Source organism: Furipterus horrens, unplaced genomic scaffold, assembly GCF_987537825.1.
Source record: "Furipterus horrens unplaced genomic scaffold, mFurHor1.1.pri manual_scaffold_6, whole genome shotgun sequence".
Lineage (NCBI taxonomy): Eukaryota > Metazoa > Chordata > Mammalia > Chiroptera > Furipteridae > Furipterus > Furipterus horrens.
The window spans coordinates 148965689-148993321 of record NW_028327176.1 but is presented as its reverse complement, the minus strand read 5'-3'; the positions used below and the strand labels follow the sequence as shown (position 1 = coordinate 148993321).

General features: G+C 45.4%; 1 protein-coding gene across 1 annotated transcript; it reads right to left on the bottom strand.

Moving 5' to 3' along the window:
* Positions 1–8172: 8172 nt before the first annotated feature.
* Positions 8173–26818, bottom strand: NR2E1 (nuclear receptor subfamily 2 group E member 1). The gene is made up of 9 exons (XM_090280574.1): positions 26794–26818; positions 22075–22220; positions 18908–18995; positions 17201–17436; positions 15730–15876; positions 13606–13702; positions 13069–13218; positions 12707–12812; positions 8173–8732 (listed from the first exon to the last, which is right to left on the bottom strand). The coding sequence occupies exons 1-9, from the start codon at positions 26816–26818 to the stop codon at positions 8570–8572; spliced, it is 1158 nt and encodes a 385-aa protein (XP_090136700.1). The 3' UTR covers positions 8173–8569.
* Between the last annotated feature and the right edge of the window lie 815 nt (positions 26819–27633).

Genomic DNA, 27633 nt, shown 5'->3' with positions numbered 1-27633 from the left:
GATGAAAAGTGAGGACCTACCACCAAGATTACTGTATCCAGCAAAGCTGTCATTTAGAATGGAAGGGCAGATAAAGTGCTTCCAAGACAAAGCAAAGTTAAAGGAGTTTATCATCACCAAGCCATTATTCCATGAAATGTTAAAGGCACTTGTTTAAGAAAAAGAAGAAGATCTCAACTATGAACATTAAAATTGCAACAAATTCACAACTATCAATGACAACAAAAACAAAAACTAAGCAAACAACCAGAATAGGAACAGAACCATAAATATGGAGATCATTTGTAGGGTTATCAGCTGGGAGAAGGAAGGGGGAAAATGAGGGAAAAGGTACAGGAATTAAAAAGCATAATTGGTAGAAACAAAATAGACAGGGGAGTGTTAAGAATAGTATAGGAAATGGAGAAGCCAAAGAACTTATATGCAGGACCTATGGACATGAACTAAGGGGAATCGGGGGGTTGCTGGAGGGAAGCGGGGATACCAGGTGGAGGGGGGCAAAGGGGTAGAAGCGGGGACAACTGTAATAGCATAATCAGTAAAAAAAATTTTTTTAAAAGACCCTGACTGGATAAAGGAATTAATGAATGATGAATATCATAACCCATGGAGCTATGGCATCTCATTCCCTTACCCCATTCAAAGTTCTGACTTTGAATAATGTTGCTGGAATGCTACAGCTGGAGCGTAGTTGAAGTCTCTCTACTTAACCCCTCATTCCCCAGTTCAAAGGACTTGTCTAGCTCTTCAAACTAATGTCAGGGGGCTCAAATGAAGCTCTTACTACAAACTGTATAGATATTTGATTTCTTTATTTTTTCTACTATTTACCTGGTCTTCTCACAAATTCACACCTGCTGCTTAAAGATAAAAATCAACTTTTTCTTCTTCTTGTGGGATTGATTTAAATAGCCCTTCAGGTAATTTGCAATGTTCCAGAGAGTGACCCCTTCCCCTGCTTTTTCTCCCTAAGAAGGTGTCCCGTGTCGTGGGGGCTAGTGGGCAGAAATGTGCTCCTTGCTGCAGGAAGAGGTGGGGTCCTCGGGCACAGAGCCCCGACCCCACTGGACTCCATAAAAATGTACCTGCTGCTCATCAGCAGGCATTTGTGCTGCACTTCCCAGCAACTGTAGTCTCTGTTTGGCCATATGGCCTCTGGTGGTCCCCGCTGACAGGGACCTACTTCAGCTCTTGCCGGTGGCTGATTCCTGTATCTCTCCCAAGTTCTCCAGACAGTCGCAGACCCAGGGGGGCCAGCCCTACTACCTACCAGCTGCTGAGGGGTCTGTCACCTTGCCCTGCCCCTAGCTCTTGAGTCAGCTCCCAGGTTACAGGGGAATGGAAAGAAAATGAAATCTTAGAACTTCCCTTTTCTGTCCACATGTTGTGAACAGGTTGATTTGGCCACCCCAGGAGAATTGTGGAAGTTCTGGGAATCCAAACCGCTCTTCTCTCAAAGTTACCTCCACTTCTCCAGGCCCCATCCTCACACCAGGTCCAAGGTCTAGAAATTGGGACAGAAACCTCAATCTGGTTCACTCTGCTTCACCCTCACTCTGTCTTTCTTTCTTCTCCCATCATATTCAAGAACAAGAAATGTAAAGAGTTTTTTATTTGCTTGTTTGTTTTACCTCAAGCCTCAGGTAAGCTCATCTCTTGGTTTCACTGTCGTGGGCCAAAGCAGAATTTCTCCACACTACAAAGCTCCATGAGCTGGGTTCTCTAAGTTCCACCTTTGAAAAGGAGAAAATATTTGAAAAACTGAAAATAATAGTCTGGCTTGTAATGTTATTATAGTGCTATTTAAACTAGGAAAAATAGACAAAAAATGAAAATAGTTGTATTAGGGAGGTGGTATTATAGATGATTCTTTCTCCTCCAGATTTTCCTATAGCATTATTAAAAAAAGGAAAGCCAATTTTAATGTTTTTATAATGTTGTATTTGGAATAAAGTAACTACCCCTCACCTCTGGCCCATAGGCAGCGTACCATGTATACATGAGATATTACACTGTGTGCTGTGTGTGTTAGAAACAGAATCAGCCAGCCCAGCCCTCTCGGCAGGGAAGTCAGCTGCCCCAGGACCACTCTGATCAGATCACAGGTTCCCTGCAGGCAGCAGGAAGCCTGGAGTTCCTCTGGGCTGAGAAGGGTGTGCAGAGTGTGCCTTTCTCCAAGCTCAGCTGCTGTTGATGGGGTTCCAAGGTATCTCTGAAGGTTTTGGGGACAAATGTGTTGCTCCCTTGGGCCTGACAGCCTTAACCCCACTTCTGAAATACAGATCATCGGGACCCACTGGCTCTCCCTACCAGTCTGGAGATCTTCCCCATTTCTGGGTTCTGGAGAGAACTTGCTTTCCATTGCAGAGAGCTTTGGGGTGGGCAAGGAGTAGCCTGCAGCACTGTTGGTGAGAACTGGCTTCCTCCTTCTCACATTCGGGGCAGACAGGCTAGGAGTGTGCTGGTCCCTGTCGGGAGCATGCTGTAAGGAGCTTGGGGAGTCAGTTCAAGGGGCACAGCCCCTTCCTGCACACCAGGCCCTCCCCTCCTCCCGCTTCCCCACAGGCTGCTCCAAATCACAGGCTGCTGCCAATTACAAAAGGACTCTTAACTCTGTTTCACAGCCCCCTTGATTGATCGCACTGGTGAGTGAAATTATAAGCCTTAATGATCACGTTAATTTCTGGGGAAAGACGGTCAGAAGAGGTTCTCAATCATAAGCGCCACAATCAGCTGGGTGAGTTCAATGACAGGCCAGAGCAGGGGAAGAAGGGAAAGAATTAACTTTTTTAAAGGTCACCAGTAAGTGCGGGGAGAGCAACCACGCAAGAGGGATGAGGGGCACAGATGGTCCCAAAGCTGAACACAACCCCTGTCCCAGGGCTCCCAACCAAAGGCCTGTATCAGTGCTTCTCTCCTCAATCACGCAGGGGAGTCATCGAGGAGCTCTCAGACACTGATGCCGGGGCCCCGCCTGGGACGCTGTATGTTGGTCTGGGATACAGTGTAGGCACGAGAGTTCTGAGAGCTCCCCAGGTGATTCTGTGTACAGCCAAGACTGAGAACAACTTGTCTAGGTGAAAGGATTTAGGGGACAAGAAGTCAAGGCTGAGCACGCTTGGAAATGTGCTTAAACTGATTGGTTCTTGCCACCAAGGAGACTTGGTTCTCCTGGTCTCCTGGTCCCACTTAAAGATAATGATGATGAGAAGGAAAGGAAGGAAATGAGGCATTACTGAGCCAAGTGCTCCTTTGCACAGGTGGAAACAATGAGGTGCAGAGCTATGAACCAACTTACCACAGTGATCATAACTAGAACCCCAGCCTCTTTGCCCTGGCCTGTGTTCCTTCCACTAGGCTTATCATTAGGCCAGGGCAAGGAAGGTGCCCAGGATGACACTCAGGGAGTCAGAAGCTGGTAGCCGTTCTCCAGCTTTCATGGCAGAAGAGCCCCGGACTCCCCTGCAGCCTTGCTCAGTGTCCTGGGACAGAATGATTGACATTTATTTGTGATACAAAGGCCCCAGTTAGGCCACCTATCTCCCCTTGAAGATCAAACCTATGACCTTAGCCTCCTAAATACTTTGACCCTACTCATCACTTCCCAGCAGAGCATTGCAATAGTCTGGCAGATCAGAAACATGCCCAGCTATGTGGCAACAACTTAGTTTCCTTACTGGAGAGACTTCCCTCAGCACATTGCTGATGAGCTCAGTGGGCAGCTCCAAGTCCTGCTGACCCTCCTTAACAGTCTGTATGCAGGTCAGCAACATTCAGAGGAAAAAGAGCCACTTCATGTTCCAAAATGAGCTTCAAAAATCCAAAAGCATGATTTAAAATGCAGACTACATAAAAAATAAATTTGTCATTTGTGGTAAAGATACTAGAGTTATTCAGTTAAAGTTATTGTTCCTCAATTTCTGTAAGTGGTTATAAAAGTGTTATTGTGAAGTGAGTGGCTTGAGACTCTTCAAGCAGCATCTTAGCAGCAGAAAGTGTCTATCAACTGCTTCTACATTTTCACTTATCACTTTCAACCCTCACTCTGATGTGGGTACTCCCAAAAGTTCACAGAAATGGCCTGGACTGAAAAATTTGAGGACCCAAGCTCTAACCATGGGTACAGGGTGAGACCTACTTACCCAGTTCAGTAAGCATTGTAGCAGAGGCATATTCATAAAAGAAACATATGCATCCTTTGTGTTTTTCTAATAGCTGCTGAAGTGTTCATCAAGCCTGTGTCTGATTAAGCACTTCTAAATTCTGAGCAATGAAATGGTTCCTCTCTTACCCTCTTGGCAGGAGTGCAAATTGATACAACCCTTCTGGAGAGCCATTTGGCTGTGTGTATGTATCAAAATTAAAAATGCGTATAATCTTTGACCCAGAAATGTCACTTCTAAGAACTTAGCCTACAGAGATAGCCCCACAAGTCCACAGAAGTGTACATCAAAGGGTGGTTCTTTACAGTTTAATGTATTAGTAAACCACTGCAAGCAATACCCAAATCTAGCAATAAGAAATTAGTTGAGTAAACTGTAGGACATCCATAAGATAAAGTACTAGGCAGATGTTAAAAAAGAATGAGTCAGGGCAATACATACCACCAGGAGAGACACACATGCACAAAAATAACTTGCAGAAAAATAGATTTCCATTTTTATACAAATGATTGATGATGGCAATGACAGTGGATGTCTCTGGCCAGTGGGTTCAGTTCTTGAGTTCCTAAATTGGATTGAAAACCTTGAACCCTAAGTGAAATAATATGGAGTCTCAATTCAGTTTCTGAACTCACCCTCTTTTCTTTCTCTTCCCTAGTAACTCAGACACAAATGTAAGACCCTATACCTCATTGTCACAGTATGTAAATGATACTTTTGAAAACTGACACATCCAGACTTAGAGAAACCATTTGTCAAAAGAGAAGCACTGAAGTCTGGCTTTTGACCACAGTAATCATTTGTTTGGGTTCATCTTCTCTTGTTTGTATTGTATACTGTATTCAAATTGCATATATTAGAATTATATATCTTGAATTTATATTTTCAAAGACCACTGTGGCCCCTCCCCCACAGCACGAGCCTTAACATCCAGGGAAGCAGTGAGGTTCTTAAAATACCTAGGCTGACCCTGGTCATGTGGCTCAGTGGGTTAAAACATTGTCCCTTTAAACAAGAGGTTGCAGGTTCGAGCCCTTGTTAGCGCACATACCTCGGTTGCAGTTTCAATCCCCAGTTGGGGTGCATATGGGAGGCAACCAATTGATGTCTCTCTCTCTCTCTCTCTCAAATCAATAAACATATCTTTGGATGAGGATTTAAAAGAATACCCAGGATGCATCTGGCAGAAACCCCCAAAATCCCAGAAGAGCCCGGGCTGGTGTGGCTCAGTGGATTGAGTACCGACCTGTGAACCAAAGGGTCATTGGTTTGATTCCTAGCCTGGGTTGCTGACCAGGTCCCCAGTTAGGGACATGCAAGAGGCAACCACACATTGATGTTTCTCTCCCTCTCTTTCTTCCTCCTTTACCCTCTCTCTAAATAAATAAATAAATAAAATCTTTAAAAAAATAATCCAGAAGAGATAGTTGGGTTTTTAATTCTGGGTTTTTCAAATGTTGCAAGCCAGGTTTGACTCTTCTTTGTAATGGCAGAACAAAGCAAAGGCAATTCCAGTGGGAATCAGTATTTGTGGCATGCCACAGGCAACTTACTCCCTTTTAATTCTACTGAGAATATATAAAATAGATTAAAGTAGATAGATTTTATTATAGGTCAGTGATCTCCCCCCTCCCCCTCCTCCATGAGAGGAGTCCACTTCCTTGCCCTCTTGAGGTTGGATTTGGGCAGTGGAGAGGGAATGGTGTGACGTGGCAGCAGTTTTAAATGAGTGTGCATAGTGTGGCTCAGCTTCCTGCACTTCTGCCCTCTGCCAAGCAAAGACGCTGCTTTAGGGAAGTTGTCCATCCAGAATGATGAAACACTAGAGCACACTTGAACCCACACTGCCACCCGTAGCCAGGCCCAGCTGAGACTCGGGACACTGGCAATCCCATGAGCAAGAAATACAGGCTTGTGGTTGTAAGCCACAAGGGTTATGAGTCAGCATTATTGAAGCAAAACTTGACTAATACATGGGTGAACAGTCTTGGACCCAACACTCGTCTTTACCACACCTTGATCTCATATTTGTTTCTGATTTTCTTTTTTTTTTTGGTCTTATGAAATAAGCCATTTCAGAAATATTTGAGGGTCCTCTTGGTACCCTTCCCCAATCCCATCCATTCCTAGAAGTAACCACTGTCATGCAGTCAGTGTTATCATACTCGTTTATTTCAAACTTTTGCTATACATTTATATATCTATAAACATGATCTATTTACAGAAACACCAAGCTGCACCTATGCAATTTACTTCTCACCCAACCCCCAATGCTGACTGTATTTCAGATTGAGCCTTGTTGACATGTTGGTTCTAGTCTGCTCACTTTGCAGTAACACTGTTCATACCACAGTGTATCTATTCTCTGTTGGAGGACATTTTAGTTGTTAAACAGGAATAGTGTTGCAGGAATGCTCTTGCACACTTCTTTGAGTTCCTTGCTTTTCTTTAAGACCAACTTCTCTGTGGAATCAGTAGACAAGTGCATGGCTAAATGCCACACATGCAATCTGCAAGGTCAGTTTAGCCAACAGTTGCCAGTGCCTCTGCTCAAGACTCACTGGAGCTGCCCCTCAGGAGGAACCCACAATGCCCGTGGCCTTGGGCACCTCTGATTACCACCACTGGCCTCTGGTTGTGGACCCAATACCCTGAGATTTCCTGGCAACATCTGAATGCACTTTCTACTGCTCCTTCCACATTTTATTCCCCAATAAAGCTCTTCACTCTTTATCTTTTTGATCATTAAATGATTTTAAGTTCCTGGTCAGGATTGAAATGTTGGCAAGAAGAGTTAGAAACAGAGGAGTAAGTGAATGAAGACTCCGTTAATCGTCCTCTTTCTTCCTCACACAGCAATTTTTCTAACAGATGCAATTACATTTGAGAGCTGCAGAGAATGGAATCTTATTTTTTATTTCTTTATTCATCATTTTACAAATGGGATTCACTGTAAAAAGGAAATTGCCTTTGTAGTTCAGTTCTTCAGTCTGGAGCGCTCCGAGCTTCAGTTTGTATCCAGCTGCTGCTGCCACATTGTAAATGGTGGGTGAGAACCAGCCAGGGAAGGAGGCTAAGAAATCAGGCAGAGTTCAGTTCATGTAAATTCAATATATTTTTATTCTTTGTAAATACAATGAGTACAACCTTTTAACTTCACAAATCAGTTAATTCACTTTGTACAAGAAAAGTTTTACTCAACCTATGATAGTTCAAGTGCTGAATATGTTTCCTCAGTGCTAGAACCTACTAACTCAAAATGTGAAAGTACAGCAGCTATTTAAAATAAAATGTTTGTTCCTACATTTCCATAAGTATAGATTCATACCAAAGGAGCAGCTTATTACGTAGAATGGTGTGTGTGTGTGTGTATGTGTGTGTGTGTGTGTGTGTGTGTACGCACATGCACACGTTCAAGGCTTTACTAGAAACCAGCTTTCTGAAAGGCATTTAAGAGTCTCAGGCTGTTAGCAGTAGATCAATTGAGAAACCATTTAGTGCTCCTCTCCTTGATGTTCCTTCGGCATCACGTCTGTGTTCGTTTCCTGGGTGATGTGACTCGCTGAAACATCAGCTTGGACCCTCATTGCCTTTGGTTTCAGCACTATTTTAATGGGACAGCAATGTGCCTCACTCATTCACCTCCACTTTATTTGGTTTTGCTGTTTTTATTCTTCCTCCCTCGACTTCTGTTCTTTTAGTAAAGCTCTTCTGTTTTTGAGATGTTATCCAACCTGAAGTCCTGGTGAGAATTTTATTTTCATCCACCAATTCCTTTGACAAGGTTGCCTGGCCTACATTATTAAAAGAAGAACGAAAGAAAGAGAAAGGAAAAAGCGAAAAAGCAAATCTCGGGACATAAGCTACCTTTCACTTGTTAACTCAGTTCTGAAGGCCACTTAAGGATGTATTACAATAGAAAGGAAACTTTTGATAAAACTTTTGATTTTAAATCTAACCATTGTTTTTAAAATACAGTCTCCACCATAAGATAGTTCTCAAGGCTGCTGCATGGTGTTATACACAGAGCTATATTTGGTTATCCAACTTTATAAGCTAAAAAGGAAAAGAAAGCTCCACTTGTGTTTCAGCATTGATAGTTCAGAGGGATCTTCCAGGTGACAGGCAGAGTGGCATGGCCCACGGCAACCCTGAATTTGGCCCCCTCCCAGGGCGTGGCAGCAGCAAGTTATCTGCTCAGACAGTCCAGTTACATCCCCTTTCCTTCCAGGCTGCCCTACCCTGAGTGAAGCAGCAGGTCAAAGCTCCTGGAACTGTTTTGTGTCAATGAAAGTTTTTTGTTGAAGGCTCCACATCCCCAGATGCATGCTTCCTGAAGGGTTTGTTAGTTGAGGCTTGTTCTCCATGGGTAATGTCCCATACTGAAAAGTAGGGACTTGAAGGGCTTAGATATCACTGGATTTGTACATATCTGAAAGCAGTCTTGTAATTGGCACGTTGCCGATGGTCTTTTTGAAAAACACTTCTTCTATGGTTGATGGGCTAATAGAACGTAAAGCTGGCAAAAGCAACAGAAGTTTTCCAAAGCGACAAGGTTGAGTAGGATATCTGGAATAGAAGTCACGCAAGCAAGGTCAGATCCATTACTACTGAAAATTAATATCTCATACTTGAACACACATCATCTCCAGCATAATGTCCTGACTGGGCCTCTTTAATAACACACTATCCATGCAGCTGAGTCCCAAACAGGCACTACTATCCTTGTTTCGCACATAGAATAATCCAGGCCTGGAGAATATAAATGATGTCAAAATCACATGGTGACTTTCTCAACACTAGCAAGGGGGTTGCATTTTGTTTGGAGGGGAAAAAAATCAAGAAGCACCATACTAAGTTTAGGCTAAATAATAAACACCAAGTTCCTGGTGTAGTAGCTACCAGTAGTATCCATGTCTTCTAATCTTCAAGGCTCCTTCTTTTGCAAGGCAATTTCCATCAGATAAAATGGATTCTTTTTCTAGGAAATTCTCCAAATTATTATTCAGGCATTATACTTAGTCACTTTCAGAAATAATTCCATACTTATTACACTGCAAATTAAAGACTAAGTTCTGTTGGGTGGCAATGCCATCCAACTTTCATGTCAATGAAATTGACAGATAATTAAAGATGTGAGAAATTGCTTAACAATTTCCTCTCTTAATGTCCAACATACATATGTGCTCAGATGTACAAGTTCCATTTTCTACTGCCTTTAGATGCTGATAAGCCACCTCCTCACTGCAGCCCTGATACTTCTTCACCAAGAGCTTGGAATCAGGTATCCATACACTCTCCGGGATGCGCTCCCTCCACTAAAACAAGCCACCTAAGATACTGAAGTCTGGGGTCACGTATCTGTGACTGAGCCAGGGTCAACCAATAGCCACAAGGTGTTAGAAACTGACAGATATCAAAATTCCTTCATAAGAGTTAGCTAGCTGAACACTGAGTTTAACTGCCCAGTAACTCCACCCTGCAAATATAGCCCAGGGCAGCAACTATCCCGCTTGTCTCCTGGCTTTGAGCATATGAGTGTGCCTCTCTTCAACTTCATACAAGGCTGTTGGTTATTTCTGGGTCTCTGGGAATCTCACTCGGCTCTTTCATTGCCAGCTTCAAGAACACCCATGGACGGGGATCACCACACCACTTTTAATAACGCAGTATGGAAATGATGAAACTTAGCTACATTTTTTTTTTAAGCCTAAATCCCACCACTTGCTCTCCTTGCTAGAAATATCTCGTACATTTCTTTGAAAGGAATCCCAAGATCCATGTCTCCCTTTCCCCTTGGCCACTTACTCCCTTTAATAGCTCTGTTTCCCTTCCCAGAATCAGGCAGAAGGAAGAGAACCCTGCAGCGGGTGGGGCACAGCAGCTGCCTAATGTGCTGGGAGGTTCCAGGGTGAGAAACTGTGGGAAGTGGTTACTTTCAAAAAGGATGGGCTTTGGAGAATCCATAAACAATTAACTCTTGATTTTCTGTAAATAAATAATCCACTCACCTTCTCACCCACTTCTTTTATTCTCTAGTTAAGAAGGGATTGGTTAGTCCTTTAACAAGAATTATCCATTATATGTGAAGTACTATGCTACTGAGAAATAAATAACAATGTGTGTATATGTGTGTGTGTGCATGTGTAAGAAAGAATGGGGCAGAGACAGAGAGCGTGTGTGTCTCTGACTGCTCAAAGTTATTATTTTCTTAAGTAGCTATGTCCCTGATTTCATCCATTAGCAAAAATAACTGGAAGTTTTCTCTCAGGTGTAAGTGTTTTGAGTCTGTCACAGATCCATGTATTTGATCTTCAATTATAACATATGGTTTATGTGAAATGCCAATTCCTAGCCTTCTCCTTATATCATAGATAATTAGAGAAATAGGTTACAGAACTGTAACAATGAGCTCAGTTTGCAATGTTAACAGCTAATGGACAAGTAGTTAACTTTGCTATGTTAACTTTTCATTTTGATTTCAGATTTTATTTTTCTAGACAGGAAAGTGCTAGAGGAGCATGTTCACTGACTTGAAGGAACTAAGAAATAAGGCATAGTCAGTTTTGTCACATGCATGAGTCTAGATCTTAATATTAAATTATAGCCCTGGCTGGTATGGCTCAGTAGATCGATTGGCAGTCTGCGAACCAAAAGGTCATTGGCTCAATTCCCAGTCAGGGCACATGCCTGGGTTGCCGGCCAGGTCCCCAGTTAAGGGTGTGTGAGAGGCAACCGATTGATGTTTCTCTCCCTCTATTTCTCCCTGCCTTCCCCTCTCTCTAAAAATAAATACAATCTTTTAAAAAAATTATAGCTTTAGCAGATATCATGAAACAAGAATTCCATGTTAAAGCAGATGAGGACCTCACTTAAACAATTTCCTTGTTTTGAAAGTGGGGGAGAAGTACTATACTTGCCATTTCTCTAAAATAGACCTTTGTTAATTTATGGTTTAATTCTCTCAGGCTCTCTCTGATTCTCCTCAATCACCTCTCTGGCACCTCCCACAGCACCTCTACCAGCTCCTCTCCTGCTCTAATAAGCACCCCTTCTCCCTGCCATTCAAGGATACCAGCTCACGTGTTGTCTCCTCCACCAATCAGCATTTCCAGATTCTCCCTCATCCTGCCTCCCCCAACTAGAATTCATCTCTCCTCTCCCCTACTTTGCTTTTCTCTCTTCTCTGGTCTGACCTGTAGTAATACTCCTACCTACTTTATGCAACAATAAGGGGCAGTGTTTTGTTGTTGGGTGTCCCACAATGCTCACCAGCAGCCCTGCACAGAGCCAGTACTCAGTGAAGGCTGCACTGAATCAGTAGCAGGATATCATATTCTTTTCGGTTTGATGTTCTTTACACTTTAATGCCTCTAAATGTCAAAGGTCAGTTCTAATATATAAATTAGTTTTTAATGGGGAAATTAGGTACTGGCCCATTTTATAATTTTGAACAAATATTCAGTGCCTATTATATACATACTGAAATTGAACATGGATTTTAAATTTAAAAGCCATGGCACATATACACCTTGCACTATCACACAAGACAGTTTCAGCGACATTCCATGGTCAGGGAACAGTTTTATTCAATGGAGTTTAAAAGAAGAGTTGTAATAAAAATAAGGAGATCCCATCTAAATGGGTATTACTCCAAATGGATACAGTTGACTCAGGCGTTCTCTAACCCCTCACATAAGGGGGACATTAACAGCCTCTGTTCATCTGATTTAGTTATTCCAGCACAATGTCTGTGGTGATATTGAGGTAATAGAGACAGGCTTCCATGGGCTTCCCTTTAAGACTAACCTAGAGAAAAAATAAGAATAGCAACTCTATTCTAATCTCAGATCCACCACAGACCTAGCAATGTTCCACACTTCTTTAAAGCCTTGCTTTTTTCCCTCTGAAAATGGAAACAGAAAGTCTATACCTCCTGGAGGACTTGCATACTGGTGGGCCAGCAGGAGGATTACTGAAGCCCCAGTGGCTGAGAGTTTCTAAAAATAGACAAGAACAGCCTCTGCCAATGGGTCCTGCTTGGCCAGACATAACCTGTTGGGTACGGTGACTCCAAGAAACTCAACAGAAACCAATCAGCAATTATGATGGAGGTAGACATGGCTTCTCTAAAAAGTTCTCTGGTCCTTCTATTTGGGATTGGCATCCAAAGAAAGGTAGTTGCCTTTTTTAAAGGATGACTTGACTACTCTCTACTATATCAACTATAACACTTAGCCTTCATTTTTTACCTTCCCCACATCTGGATCCATCCATTCAACTGTGTTCAACTATTTTGATGGATCAGCTTGTTCAACCAGGTCAGCCATAAGGCACTGGCCATCTAATTGATAATCCAATTTGATTTGTTCCTCTCACCCACCTTATAAGAATAAGTGAGGATATAAATTCTAAGTAAATCAACTGGCTGGCACCAAAACAATTAGTCATAATGTTTGAACTGGCTTATTACCCTCTGCTCACGCATTCACAATGGAAGCAATTTTCTTAAGGACCCATGGTTCAAGGCAAACAAGAGTTACCTGGTATGGATGTAGCTGTTGAGAGTTAGCTGAGCCTCATCTTGAAGAGCTGCAATGGCAGCAGCATTCCGGAAACTTCTCAGTTCAGAACCACTGTGTGTAGGAACTAAAAATGAAGACCAACAAACTGTGATAGGAAGCACAGGAAATGCAGATGGGGAAAGTGCCCCTCTGGAAGTGGATAGCTGGCAGGAGAACACATGAGTCCCCACAGCTATGGAAACGGGGCCAGACTAAGAGTCTCAGCTCTCTTGAAAACTATCACTTCTTTTTGTAAAGGTAAGTCTGGACTTTCAGGTGGCTGAATTAGTGAGGTGGAAAAACCAGGGAAGGAGAAGAGGCAGGGGTTTGTGTTTGCTTACCAGCTTTGAAAGTGACGATGCATTTTAGACAGGCAAATTCAGTAGCATCTAACCGGAGTTGTCTAAACCGAGCCACCACCTCTTGTAAAGCCTGTATTTCAGATATAATCTTGTTCAGCTTCTGGGAATCTGTGTTGTCACCATTCATGCCTAGAATAAAAATATGGAATAAGTGTTGTAATATGAAGGCATTTTCATAATTTAATATTGATTTTTGACAAAATTCTGCATATCAATTTCTATTCAATTGTCACTCTAAGATATCTGATTCCATGTAAACTGGTTATATTGTATGAAAGTTAATATAAAATCTTCTTTTGGATGATAACAAACACAGTAATTTGCATTTAAATAACAATGCAAGCAGTCATGAATACAACAAAACAACATTATTTGCATTTAAATATAGATTTATAAATGACAGGTATACTCTATTGTTCAGCAGGAACTTGTTATTCTTTACATGTTGTTCTTTTTTCAGTAATGTATTTTTATGGTAATTTCTACAACAAAGTCATTAAATTGTGCAATTCTTACCAGATACAGCCAGTAGAGTGTTAGCATCAACCGGAATGGCCCATTGTGCTATTCCTAGAACAAACAGTTCTCTCCAAGCATCTTCCAAAAGCATCAGCTGTCATACAATAGATGTATAATATAATATAGTGTGTAATTTATAAATTTACAAACAATTTCAATATGTAAATTTCCATTATTTTAAAAAGTGTTTTAAATGCCTGTCTTGGTAATTTTTCCTCTGAATAGTCTAGCTTTCCCTTGTTTTCCTTTTTGAAAAGGTGCCTATAGATAAGCACATGCATTTGAGAATCAGCCATTCTAATTGCCCAAAGTTTGCTTCCCTTCTGGTCTTCCCATCCATTTGTTCCTGACCACCAAGAAACTTCTCCCAGAGACCCAGGCTCAATGAAATGCTACCAGCATCTCAGCAGGTGGATTCCCCTTATATAAAAATGCCGATATTATCAGGGTTGAGGTTTCCAGACTAAGCTTGCAGATCTGGGCCCCCATCTTCCTGGTGGGTGTAGGAGGCTGGGTGGGGGAGGGAGGGAGAGAAAAAAAGAGAAAATCACTAATTCCCAAGAGGCATGCAGGGAAATCAGGGTGTAATTATGTTAATTGGGTTTCACTGAGTTTACCTCATCTCACTGCCTGATTTTCCTGAGACTCATAAGTGGACAGCATGAAGGTGCTTGTCATTTTCACTCTAATAAAATGTGCTACTGAATATTTAAAATGAAAATCTGGCTCCTTTTCCAAATGAATATACTGCATCTCACTTCACTGCAGTTTGCTAGTTGTTGAGGGATTTCCACCAAAGGGCTGAGTGGCAGACAGTAAATAAATTTTGTTTGAATTAAAGAATCTACAAATACTTGTTTTGAGAAAAAAAAAAATAGCCCATTTACACACACACACTCACACACACACACACACACACACACACACAGCAAAGGATTAGAGCCAACCAGTAAACCTGGTCAAAGATACAGCCTAACCATCTAGAAAAATCTGTTTTTTGAAAAGTCCATAGAAATTCGGCCAATTCTGGATGATTTATATGAAAGGATTTCCTTTTGGAAGAAGCTCAGAGCAAAACTGTGAAGGCTTGCAAAAAAATCTTTTAAAGGTTTAATTTTCAAAAATGTGTTATTTTAAGTTTTATTGCATTAAGTACAAAAAAGAAAAAAGAATGACTTAAAAATGTAAGGAAAACAGTATCTAATTCTGGCCATATCTGAAAGTCCAGGTCTTTTTCAAGAGCAAATTCCATGCTAGAAGATTAGATGTTTTTAGCACATTGCCAGGTCTCTCTGTAGGAAACATACTTCATATTAAGGGGCACTATTATGCTTAATTAAGTATAAAATGAATTACAGAAATAAATCCTTTTAGAACTACTTATTATCCTTTTGGGAAATTTGTCATTAATTCCCATGAATGCACTGGTAACAGCCAATGATTGTGAATACTTCATATTCTTCCTTTCCCTTAAGTTTAGAAAAATTCTGGCATAGGCCATTTCTGATGCTCCTAAGAACAAAATTTCTGGGTTTTGGTACAATGCAGTTTATAGCAACACAAACTTTTACTGCCTCAGAATGTCATTTACAAGCACAGAATTATGCACAATGCTTATTTGTTTACAAAATCTCTAAAAGCACTTAAAGAATCAAGGGAGAACTTAGCCTGCAAGAGCGTGCAATACACCCTTTAATCCTACATACTTATAAATCAGTGGCCAAAAATATATCACAATGGAAAATATAAAGCTGTGATTATAGAATAATAAGACTAGTTGCAAAAATATCACAGAATACTCTTCTGTTTCTCTCAGTTCTAATGTGTTTAAGAAAACAATATTTAATTAACAATTTTAAAAATAATTAAAAATTTGTGATTAAATTTTATGTTTCAATTAAACTAAAAAAAATAATGCCCTTGTTTGTTTGTTTTTCAGAGACTAGATCCAATTTTCCTGAAATAACATAATTACTTTTCTTCGTAAGAAGAAACTTGCTGTTAAGAACTGATGCCTGACCTTGGTGGTCTATCCAGGTAACCTACAGTTGCATAAGGCTGACTCCTGTTGCTTCTTCCCAATTTCCTTCCCCCAAGACCTCAAGGCCTTCTTGATCATACCTGGTCTTGCAAAGACAGGGTGGAAAAAGCAGGTACACTCTTAGCCCACTTGATGCTCATAAACAGAAGCCTGGCAGCTGATTCACACACTGACTCTGTGGCCACTTCATAGAGATACATTGGGGTCCCATTCACTTCATGGGGGTACTAGGTGGGGAAGAAACAGAGACACCAGGGAGTGAGGGAACCACAGTTTTGCAAGAAGAGCCAACTTTTTTCATTTACTAATTAAAACACAGAAGGAGATTGGCATTTGGATGTTCTGCTTAAATGGGCAGTTGCCATAGGGGGATAAAAGCCAAACGTCTATATCTATAGAGTTTGGGGAACTGTTGGGAGAGACCCATTTCCACTGTTTGTGGGTCTGCTCCTTCCAGAGGGGTATCTGGCTTTTATATCCCCTGTAGCAAATTTTCTTTAGGCTGAGCCAAGTGCCAGGCCTGTCTCCTAATTTAGACAAGAGCTGCTTGCATTTGTGTAAATAAAAATAGATGTGAAAAAAAGTATAAATTAATAGGCATCCCAAACACAAATATGCATGAGTATTTTTAGAAAGGATTAGTATATTATGGAAATATTTCAATTAGACATCTTAATCATTCACAGAGCATTCCCATTCATAACTGACAACATATTCATAACATTACTTTCCCAAGCTTATTATACACATCAAGGGTAAGGAAGCAATATTAAATATTGTGTGTGCATGTGTGCCCAGGTGTTTGGCTTTCCTGCAGTGTAGGACTGCAGGTGGCCCTCCTCTGGGGGAGATCCAGAGCCCTTCTTGGCCTGGAGTGGGGGCTCTGGGTAGGTACCAGCTGGAAGCCTGAGGGATAGTCCCTAGGTGGCAGCCTTTTTAGGTGGTTCTGGCTCTGGTTCTGCCAGTAGAGGCTCAATCCTGGAGTAAATCCATGCTGCCCAGAAGAGAGTGAGGGGAGAGTGGGAAATGAAACTAGGTTCCTCAAACTGTCCCAACAGGGTGAGTCCCACATTCCTCTCTTATGTTAGGGACCCACAGCTTTTCCCAGGAGAACAGATCCCTGAGGTTTGCAACTCAGGGACTCTTCTGCCATTTGTAAGCAATTCCTTTCTTCTCAAAATAAATGTCTGCTCTCTGGCCTCCAGGGCATTTTCCAGGTTGCCCTCTCAGTTGAGACAGGGCTCCACACCAGGGCATTTTCCAAACGTGCAGCGTCCCTCCCAGCCCCCACAACAAACTTGCTGAAAGGGGCTCTCTGAGGGATGGGCCTGGGAGTACATATTTGTAGCAGCCCAGAGAGGGACTTTACTACACAGTAAAATCTGAGCACCCTTGGCTCAATGGGGAAGAGCCTAAGGGCCCAGAGCTCCCTGTAGGGCTCTGCCAGTACCCTGTGAGGTTTCTCCACCTTTTGCCTTTGGGGTTCAGAAGGAATGGGTGACACTCCCACTTTTCTCCACTCGTCAGGGAACTCCCAGCAAGGCCACTGACCTTGGGCGTGGGCTGAGCCAGGCTTACGAGGGTCTGCCGCTCGGGGGTGGTGGACACTGCGGCCAGCTCCAGGCCCTGTGGCTCCAGTTGCGTGACAGTGGTGAAAAAGGCCGGCGCGGGCAGCGCTGCAGAGGGGAAGTGCGCGGCCGCCCCGTTCTCTTCCTTGTGTCCACGGAAGTAGAGGGCCACCTGCTTGCGGATGGTGGACGTCCGAGGCCCCCGTTCATGCTGCACGGCTGCAGAGACAGACGGACACACGCTGGGGATTTGGGTCTTGGCGACACTTAGCCGCTGCTGCGCTGCAGGGCCAAACGCCAGGTCAGAGCAGGCAAGATCACCAGAGAGGTGAGGAGGGAGAGGAATGTGGGCGCTCTGAGATCCTCTGACAGCTCCATCGTATGCATTAGGGAGGCCGAGAAGTGGAGCCCAGAGCCTCGAAGTATCGGGACAATGACACGCCTCCAGCAAGACTAGGTGTGTTCTTTGTCCGACAGTTCGGGGCTGCTCCCCACACAGGGGAGGCCCAGAGACCCTCTGGGAGAGAGTAGCTAGGTATCCTGGTCCAAAACCAAGAGGAGAGGGAGGCACTATGTCTCTGCACAACCTTTTCCCGCTAGGCCCAAGAATGGTTCCCCACACCTCCATCCCCGCCCACATGGAAATGTCTTTTGGCCTCTGATGGCCGCAGGAAAAAAGAACCTGAGCCCAGGGACGCTGGAGGATGGAACAAGAGAGAGCCCCTCTCGGAGTGTGCTGGAGGAAGACAGGGAAGATGTGACAATTATCACCAACAGTTGAAACAAATAAATTAATTCAGGACAATCTTCCACTCGGCTAACTTGAGAACGTGTCAATACACAAGTTCAACAGGTTGGACGCTCCTTCCTGCTTCCTGGGCCGCAGAGGAAAGAGTTCTCCCCAATGGGCGCTGTGCCTCCTATGGCTGCCAGCTGGGCCACCACCACCGCATCCTGTGCCGAGGCCCCATTCCCTGCTCCAGGCCCTTACTCCCCGGCCCGCCTGGGGCGCCCTCGCCTGGCCACCACCTGGTACCTACAAGTCCTAGTTCTCGCTGCACACGTGTCTTAGAGCCTTTCTGGGAGTTGGGTGTCCCAGGAACTCCCAGGTATCACCCGACCTCTCCAGTTCCTTTCTGTAGAGCAGAGAGAAAGTTCTGGAAAAACCCAGATCACCCCAATAACTGTCCCGATTTTGGAATCTTGCTGAATTTGCAAACAGGGACTCGAAATTCCGCGAGATCCTCCCTCCCCCCACACTTCGTTTCTCACTCCCCATGATCTCCTCCTCCCCCAGAGACTATTTAGACCCCGAGACCCTGCAGGAGGCTAACAGGCTTGGGGGTGGCTACAAAAGGACTGTAAGGAAAGGCGACGTGAGGAATTAACACAAGAGGCAGGAAATACCACCTGTGTCCCCAGCAGAGTGGGGTCCTCAGGAACGCTGCCTTCTTGGGGTTGATTGTGGGGGCACAGGTTTCTAACGTGGGCAGTTCAGGGGGGTCGGGAAGGGACTCATGCTGAAAGACTGGGAAGGATGAGAATGAGACTGAAAGCCTGAGGCCAAGTCCCAGCATCCAGAAAGAAGCGCTTGGGAGACGGTTTACATGCATAGGAGTGCCATGTATTTTCTGAACACATAATTTACTTATTAATCAACGTTAGAAGACTAAAAAGATGTACTGATTACCATCTTTGTTCATGTTGACTTCCAGACACTTCTTGAGTCGACACGCCCTGCACTGGTTTCTGTGCGTCTTGTCCACCGGGCAGCCTCCCTGGAACAGAGCGCAGGCCGTCAGCGGCCCCGGGCCTTCAGACTGGCGACACGAAGCTGGCGCTGGGTCGGCGAAACCCGCCTGAAGGCGGGAACAGACCCCGCCACCAAAACCTGGGTCCACGAAGCAGGTCCCTGGGCACCAGCAGGGCCAGGTAAAGAAAGGGCTGGGATTCCCGGGGCTACTTCAAGAGGACCAGCCCATGACCCTGCGAAAGTGGACGAGGAGGAAAACCCTTCTCTAAGCAGGGGAACGGTCACTGAGCCTGGTTTACTAGACTCTGCTGTGCTGGGAGAGGCTCCGGAGGGGAACCTCCGCAAGCGGAGGAGGTGGTGCAGCTGGGAGGAGACTTTTTCAGGACCGAAGACAGCGACCTGGCCCCAGAGCTCCGTTGGGAGCAGGCTTCCTGCAAGGATCCCCGCCCTGCCCCCTCCCTCTAGCTATCTTTCCGCTTCCGGTCTTAGTCTACCTGTCTCGGTCAGATAAATATCTCCCATTTATTCTTTACTCTCCTGTTTTCTCACTCTTGCCTTTGTAATGAAAGCCATCCTTATAACCAGTATGGTGAGAGTTGTCTTAAAGCCTAGTCTCAGCACAGACTCGTGGACATACAACCGTTTCTGGAAGTTGAGGCAGAAGCCAGAGTGGTTAGGAGGACAGTGCCTGCAGAGAAGAGGGTGGGAAGGGAAGGGCCCAAGGCCTGGGCAAGGTCTAGAAGTGTGCACCCTGTAAATATGGCCAGTAAGATACTGTGATGGACTAACAAAATGATAATATGGGCTGAGAATATTAGCATGATAACTGAAAAATGAGGCAATTACTGCCTTAGAAATATTTATCTAAGACATATGAGAAAATAAATATTTTAGAAAATGCAATTTTATGAGAAAATGTTGGCCGTTGAAAGAGGAAATTTACAGAGAAAGTTTCTTATGGAATTCATTCAGTGTTAGGTATTATTACTGAGGAAACATGTACATAGATACATAAACAGTCATATCTATATATATATTTTATACACAGAAAATACATAAGTGTGATGCTGTCTTGTGTTTATATGAATTGCTACCGTTAGATTGCAATGAGAAGAAAGATAGTAAATGTTTTTTTATTTTGCTTCATAATATCAAAATTTTCACATATGCTGAAGTTGGACTAAGTGCATTTTCTAAAATATCCCTTAAGAAAAACTACGCATTACAAAACACAGTTTTATAAAATCACACCCCTCTGATTTAAAATGTTGATTTATTTAAATAAAGGCAGGGCACAGGTTCATAACAATTTCTAAATGTCCTTATTGCTGTTAATAATAAGTTAGAATATTATTTACCTAATCTTAGAATAAAAGAGAGAAAGGATAATTTTTGTTTCCTAAGTGAATTCTTCAGGGCATATTCGCTGGCCAGTGTAGTAGCTCAATGTAAAGAGGCTTAAAGAACTTATTAAATGCAATCATATGTCTATCCTCAAACATTCTCACCCTAGAATTCTGATAAACATGTTAATGCAAAATGTAAGAGTGTCTTCAAATCAGATTATATGAATATAAATATCTGGAGTAGGAGAGGAAGATGAGTTCCTCAGCTCAGGCCATTTATTCTCTCTACCAGGAGAGACCCACCAAACCTGATGAGTCTGTTATCACTCCTTAACAAATACTTGGACTGACATCAATATAAATTGATAGCCAACCCCTGTGAAAATATGAAGCATAACATCTGAGATTTTGATTTCCTAATTTCGTGCATTGCATAAAAGTAAAAGGTAATTTAAGTAGGAGCTTGCTCAAATCTGACAACCCAAAGTAATCCCACATTCTTGTGACACTATTAGGATACAGTCCTATGTGTGTATAATGTGGTACAACCATATGGTGAAGCTAGAAACTAACACAGAGCTGTGCATCCAATTAGACAAGTAGCAGGACTGGAGAGTTCCAAATAACTTATTCATATGCAAGTGTCTTCTTGTTTTCCTTGATATTACAAATCTACCAGAAATTTATATAAGCAGACATGGCTTCAGAAAAAAAATTCACTAGCATAATATATGTATATGTATATATATTTGTATCATAGTTATACATATATATTAATTAGTAAAAATGTTTTACTGTTTTGGTTACCAAAGGATGCCTTCTGACTAAAATAGTCTCCAGCATCTTCCTGCGAGCCAAGGTGGTGACTCTGTGCTGAGGGTCTGTGTGTCTGACTAAGGAGAAGCAAAGTGTGGTACAAAAAGGCTGATCCCCTAGGTTGAAATAAGCTTATTACTAAGCTGGGACATGAATCAAGGGCTTCTATTCACTCTTTCTGGAAGCTTTGGCTCACACTCAGCCAATGCTCCAACTCACCTGTTTCTCTGAGACAGTTCAGCCTGCCTAAGACCAAAACACAACCAACCAGGCACATCTAAGCAGAGAAAGAGGAGATAGGAGACCTGGGAGAACGTCCCAGTTATTTCTTCCTTGGGGGCCTTTTCTTTCTGCTTATTGTGCCCTTTTCTGACAAGGCTCAGCTCGAGTCCGAACAGCCCCGGCATCTCCAAAGCTGAAAGGGCACATCCCCTCATGGAGCACATCCTTTCTGTTCCAGTGGCTAACACTCACTTTGAGTCTCAACCTTGGCTGGGATGCCCTGTACCTTTTACTTCTGCCATCCCAGGCAGTGGTCAGGGCGCTGAGCTGCTAGGAATGGGGGTGTGGTGGACAGACAGCACAGCATAGCCCTTTCTCTCCAGCTTACACTTGAGGTTTAGATTCTTAAGTCCCTTAGGTCCCCTGGGCTGGCTTTATAGTTACTAGATGTGGGCCTTACCAAATGTCAAAATCTTTCAGAGGATTAAAAGTGTGTGTTGGGGGAGGTGGGGTGCTGGGATTTGACTTCCTATGTAAACTCACCTGGCATCCTTTATCTTCTCCCCAAATCCCCCACCCTGACCTGCCTTGCCCAAGGGAAAGGGCCTCTAAGAGATAAGTCAGGAAAGAGAGGAAAGGAGAGGTCAAGGTCTGGTCTCTCCTGAGCAGCTCTGGGGAGGCAGCAGACGGGAGCTGGGCAATGCAGACTGGCTAAGGTACCTGGTTTCCAGATTTGCAGACATAGGTCCTATTCCTTCGGATACTCCGTTTGAAAAACCCCGAACAGCCGTCGCAGGCATAGACCCCGTAGTGTTTCCCCGAGCTGCGGTCGCCACACACTTTACAGGGGATATCTAAAATGCGGCCTGAAATCACAGAAAAGACAGGAAAGGGGGGAAGGGGCGAGGAGGGCGGAGGAGAGGGAGGGAAGGGTGAGGGAGAGAGAGATGCTAAGCAATCTGACCTCTGAAGGGATTAGCACCGAAGCTGCGGTAAAAGCAAATAATGAAGTGATTTTATAGCCAAACTTTTTTTTCCTTGAGCAAGTGTCAGTTTCCTACAATGAGCATTATTCATGCACCGCTACATGTATTTGGGTCTCCTCTAATCGCTGAGACCCATTTTGGAATACAAGATTACAGCAGGCCGAGGCGGCAGCGTGGCCCACCGCTGCCTTTCTGCTGCGCGGAAAGTTTGGTCACCTCCCTCCCCCGCTCCTGCATTTAACAGAGAAAGTTGTTAGCGCGAGAGGAGACAAACTTGAAATGCAAAAAGAACCAGAAGAAAAACAAACACGGCTGGAACCAGAGATGGCAGCTGGAAGGCCATCGAGTTTTCCCTGAGCTGCCGGGTGGTTGTTATTATCAGGATTATTATTGTAATGCTAATACTAGGATTATTAATGATAATAAGGGTAGTGGTAATTGCCCAACTTTGCTTTACTTATTTTTCAAAAATGCTTGGTGGACTGCTTTTAAGAAATTATTTCTTTTAGGAAAACATTTTCTCCCCACAGTAACTAGCTAGCATTGGGCCAGGCAAATCAGAGAAGAGTGACTGATACAAGTATGGATTGTTTGACAGGTTCTGGAGGACAGCTCCCCCTTCTTCCGCTCCCCAACTTCTCCCTTAAAGACTTGCCTTCTTCCACTGGATCCTCTGGATCTCTTCCTTTCTGTTTTTCCGCTGCTGTCCAAAGTTAATGTTTTAAAGGATCTGACTGATTTGTTTAAACTAACCCCGCCCCACCCCCACACTCCCTTTGGCCTCAACAGTTTCCAGATTTAAGAGGAGGACTTTCGTTGAAATCCCCTCAAGCCTGGGGTGGCTGCGGACCCTGAAGGAATGTAAGGGAGGGGCTAATATTTGAAAATTCAGCGAGAGGAGGGAATTATTTTTCTCTAAGAATAGGGAAGAGTTCAGCGAGCCTGAAGTGGTTTACAGGGACTTAGATATCCTTCCTCCTACAAACAGAGGAAGTATTAAATAAAGTGTTAACTTAATTAACACTTTAATAATAATGATAGTTAATAATAATTAACATTTAATTTTCCTTTCGCTACCCAAAGGCCCTCTGGTCTGGACCCGTGAGGCCTCAGGCCTGGGTGAAACTTGACCGCTGGCCCCTGGGGCGCTCAAGGCTGAAGTGATGAAAGGCAGGAGTGAGAATGGGCGGGAAAAGTAGAGGTGAAGAGGGTGGCAGTGTGGGGACATCCCCCCGAGAAGTTGGAGGTGGGAATTTGATGGTGGATTTGGGTGCCGGCGCACTCCCAGTATGGTGGCCTTGGAGAGGCCAGGGTGGACTAGGAAGGGGGAGGAAGGGAGCGGGCGGACCGAGGGAAAGGGTGGGAGGGGGCTCGGTAACCACCAGGCTCGGCAGGCCGGGGTAATTACAACCCCGCCAAGCACCTGCCTATAGAGCCACCAGTGACCCGTCAAAAAGAGTAGCATGGGAATTCGGATGGCGACAAAGGCCCGCAGGGGAGGTGCGCGGCGCAGCGACCACCGCCTGTGTGCCCCCTCTCCCGCAGGGTGGGAGCAGAGATTTGCTGGGGGTGGGGCTGGAGAGAACGCAGGGCAGCCACAGCAAGTCTTGTTCCTCAACCCCTTGGGCCTGTCACTGCTCCCAAGCGAACTCAGGGCCACCCAGGGGGCCCGGACTCGAGCTCTTACTACCCTCAGTCCAGAGGTGCAGTAAATTTGGTTTCCAAATCTTCTTGTGCATAACACATGCCCTCTGCCTGAGCTAGGGTCCACGTTTAGGATCCCATCGCCCCAGATGTCCTCTTCTTCCCCAGGGCACTTTTGATGATGCCAAGATGAGCGCGCAGGAGGAGCAATAGTAGGGACACACTCTCTAGAGAACCTCGATGAGGTGGAAGAACGACTGGGATCCCGCGAGCCGGGCTCCTTGACTGTCGTCCCCTGGGGCCACCACGACTGCGGGTCAGCCCAGCTTCTGCGTAGACTAGGGCAGATGAGAGACTGGCTGCCCACCTGGGGCCGCCGGGCAGAAGAGGGAGGGATGCAAAAATTCCAAGGCCTAGCGAGTCTGCGCCTCAGACCCCACTGCCCAGGCACGTTAGGGTGACTTGGGGTCAAGAGACAAGCTGGTAGACCCCGTTGCAAAGCTCTTATTTAACAAACCGAGCGAGCTCGACGTGAGGCGAGCTGGAGTTTCCAGAAGCTGGAAAACCGTTCTTAACTTCCCTCACCAGGGGGTCCCCTCGGGGCTTTTGTGAGTCATAATTGCCTAAAGATATATGGCAGCTTCGATTACTGTAATTATCATCAGAGGCTGTTGAAAGAAGTTAGTCTGGGCTACAGGGGTGACTGACCAGGGTCTTGTTACCACCCAGGCCGGGCTCCAGTTGACAGCACTGTGCTCTCCAGCGGCGCAAGGCCGAGCGCAGCGCAGCAGGGGCTGCAGACCTCGAGGCCTGGCTTGGCCCTGACCTCGCCCGCTGTGCACCGACCTCCTCCCGTCCCGGGCCTGCGGGCCGCAGTTTCGGGCAGGGCTGCCGCCACCGCTCTGGGAGGGCCCAGCTGCAGAGGCGCCGCGGGCCGGAGCTTCAGTCCTTCGGGCCAGAGAATCCTCAACAGCCGTGGAAGAACCTGCGCAGGGGACCCGAGGCTTCCGAGGCCGAACTCAGGCTCTTGGGAAGTTGTAAAGCTTCCAAGTTTCCCTGAAGCATCACTCTGCCATTTCTTCTAAAAACCCAGAGGGTCCGACGCGTCCTAGTCCTCAGCTCCCCCGCAAGCCCCCAGGGAACGGTCTCCATGCCCGCCTCTTCTCTCCCCTCCAAAGCCTCGCCTTTCACTGACACTCCAACCATGGCGGCTCTGCACCCTCAAATGGGTGTAAGAGTCCCAGACTACTTACTTCCAAGGAAAGAGGTGAGGGACCCTGTCACAGAGCAACCGAGCAGGAGGCCTGCCAAACACCGAGGGCTAGGGTTTTTGCAATGCGGCTCGGAATGCAACATTAAAGGTTTCTTTCTGCGCCTCCTGGGAAGGACCCTCGCACAAGGGAACATGGGTCACCAAAACCGTGCTTTCCTCCCTTCTCAGAAAGCCGAACAGCCAGGCCAGGGTAGGCCCGAGGCTAGCAACGCCAGGCCTCCTCTAGTGTTGGCTCTGATGCTGACCGTGGTTATTGTTCCTTCTCTTCTCCTTCTGCCTATATCTAAATATTCTCCTTTTCTATTTTTGTCCACGTTCATTTTACTCTAATTTTAAAAACGGCAGCATCCAAAGCAAAACAATCCGATAAAGTGAAAACACAACCCACTTTTTTGGAAGTGGGTGCAGAACTGCATCTCACTTAAGTGGGACTTTACTATTAGTTCTCAGAAGTATCTCGGACTCGGCCAACTTTCAGAGTCAGGACAACGAGGGCGAGAGAGGGGAGAAGGAGGGTGTTGTCAAGGAAAACCCAAATCGCCAAAAATGCTACAGGTGAAAACAGCAAGGGCAGCAAAACTACGGGACATGGGTGTTGCAGTAGCCGCTACGCCCACCCTTGGACCTTGGAAATGGCAATCCCAGGGCTCCAAAAGGCGGAAACTGAAATGCCCCAGGGAGATCCGAGCATCGTGGCCCTACCGCCCAACGCTGGCTCACGACTGCATGTCCTCGGTTCCACAGTCTCAGTGCACGGAAAGGCCCTTGCACGTCTACTAAGTCCTGCACTAAGACGTTCAGGGGCGGCTGGAGATCAGCCCTAGCTTGGCATGCTGAGGGACAACCGACCGCTAAGCAAGTTTGAAGAAGAGAAGCGCGCGAAAGGAACAGGCCTCACACTCCTGCCTCTGCGGAGCTCCTGCTTGAAAAGTCCTTAGGATTAGGGATTTGGTCCTCTCTTTGCTAGAACGGTTTGCCATAGTTTAAATTCCCCGGTTATGACCTACGAGGATTTAGGATTAAGGAAAATGTGACTTTTAAATTGTTTCTGCTTCCCAGTTTGCAGGATTATTTGAAATAGCTGTAAACGGGTGCAAAGCATTCCATTCAAAATCCGCTTTTCGCAGAGTTGTTTCTGTGCGCGGGAGCTCTGAGTTTCGAGAGAGCGTGTTATCATGCTGCCGCCTGGAGCTGGGGCCTAGTTCCCGCCCCCATTACCCCCTCCTCCCTACACCTGACAGCTAAGTTGGGGAAACTCATCGGACTTGTCGGCTGGCTGCTCAGGTCGCAACCTTCCCACCTTACCAGAAAAGGGGGGTGGGATAAAGAGATTCAGAGGTAACGAAATTGTTCTGCCTTCACCACCAAACACTCCATCACGGTGTACAAGGAGCTGGGCCAAAGCTCACAAGCCAGTCGATGGCTTACCTCTCCAGGATTCGGAGCCCCTGCGCTCTGGATATACTCTTCAAGGCCTCCCCACCCATCCACCCCAGGCGTGCCCCTGAGCCCTGCAGCGGCCCTAAAGGTACCCACTTGTTGATCCGGCCGGCTTGCTCATGGTGGCGGTCCCGGGGCGGAGTGGTTGGTGGGCACTGCTGGAGTCCCGGCCGACAGCGTCGGCCTCGCCGCCCGGCTCCGCCACTCTCCAGCCGCCCTCCAGCCTGCGGGGCTCCGGGGCTGGACAGGTGAAGGTCGGTCGCGCGCTTCGCTGCTCCGCTCCCTGGGAGCTCAGAATTCGTTCCACAGTGGAAATTTAAGCATCCTTAAGTTTCTTCCCGGCTCTTGCAAAACTACAGCTGCTAGGAATGTTGTTTGATATGGACACAAGCATGAACAGACAAATGGAGAGGCGGACAGGCAGATCGAAAGAAGGAAGAACAACAAGAGAGGGGTATTGAAGGACAGAGATGGAGACACGCAAATGGTCTCTCTACGGAGCAAGAATGGCAAGATCCCTTTCTTTTCCCATTCCTCTCAGTCTTCAATTTCTCCCTCTACATTAGGCATGCAGAGTGTGGACAGAGCTCTACAGACCGCTGATCTTCTAAAGAAGCAAAATACAACTGCAGTCTCAGACAGATGGACTCCGCGCTGCCCAAACCCGAGCGCGTTGTGGGAAAACTAGATTGCTGGGAAGTCTTCCGAAGGAACAGGCGTCCAGGTCCTGATTTCCGGGGAGAGCCGCGCTTCAAGCGGCATAGGGTGCCCGAAGTTCATTACCCCGTGACTTTGTGCCTGTGGGCTGGGTCCCCTGTAATATCTGCAGAAGCGTTCTGACAGGCAGCCGCGGGGAGGGGAATAGGGCGTCCCTGGCCCTCTTAGCTTTTCCCCCAACTCCTGGCGGGGTCTGACGTCAGCCATGTGTGGGGAGGG

Excerpts from the sequence above, each read along its gene's own strand:
- NR2E1 (XM_090280574.1), bottom strand. The coding sequence starts at position 26,818 with ATGAGCAAGCCGGCCGGATCAACAA. Across the intron at positions 13,219-13,605 it reads CACTCTACTGGCTGTATCTG|GCATGAATGGTGACAACACA; the intron begins GTAAGAATTGCA and ends TTTTTATTCTAG. Across the intron at positions 12,813-13,068 it reads CATCGTCACTTTCAAAGCTG|TTCCTACACACAGTGGTTCT; the intron begins GTAAGCAAACAC and ends CTTCATTTTTAG.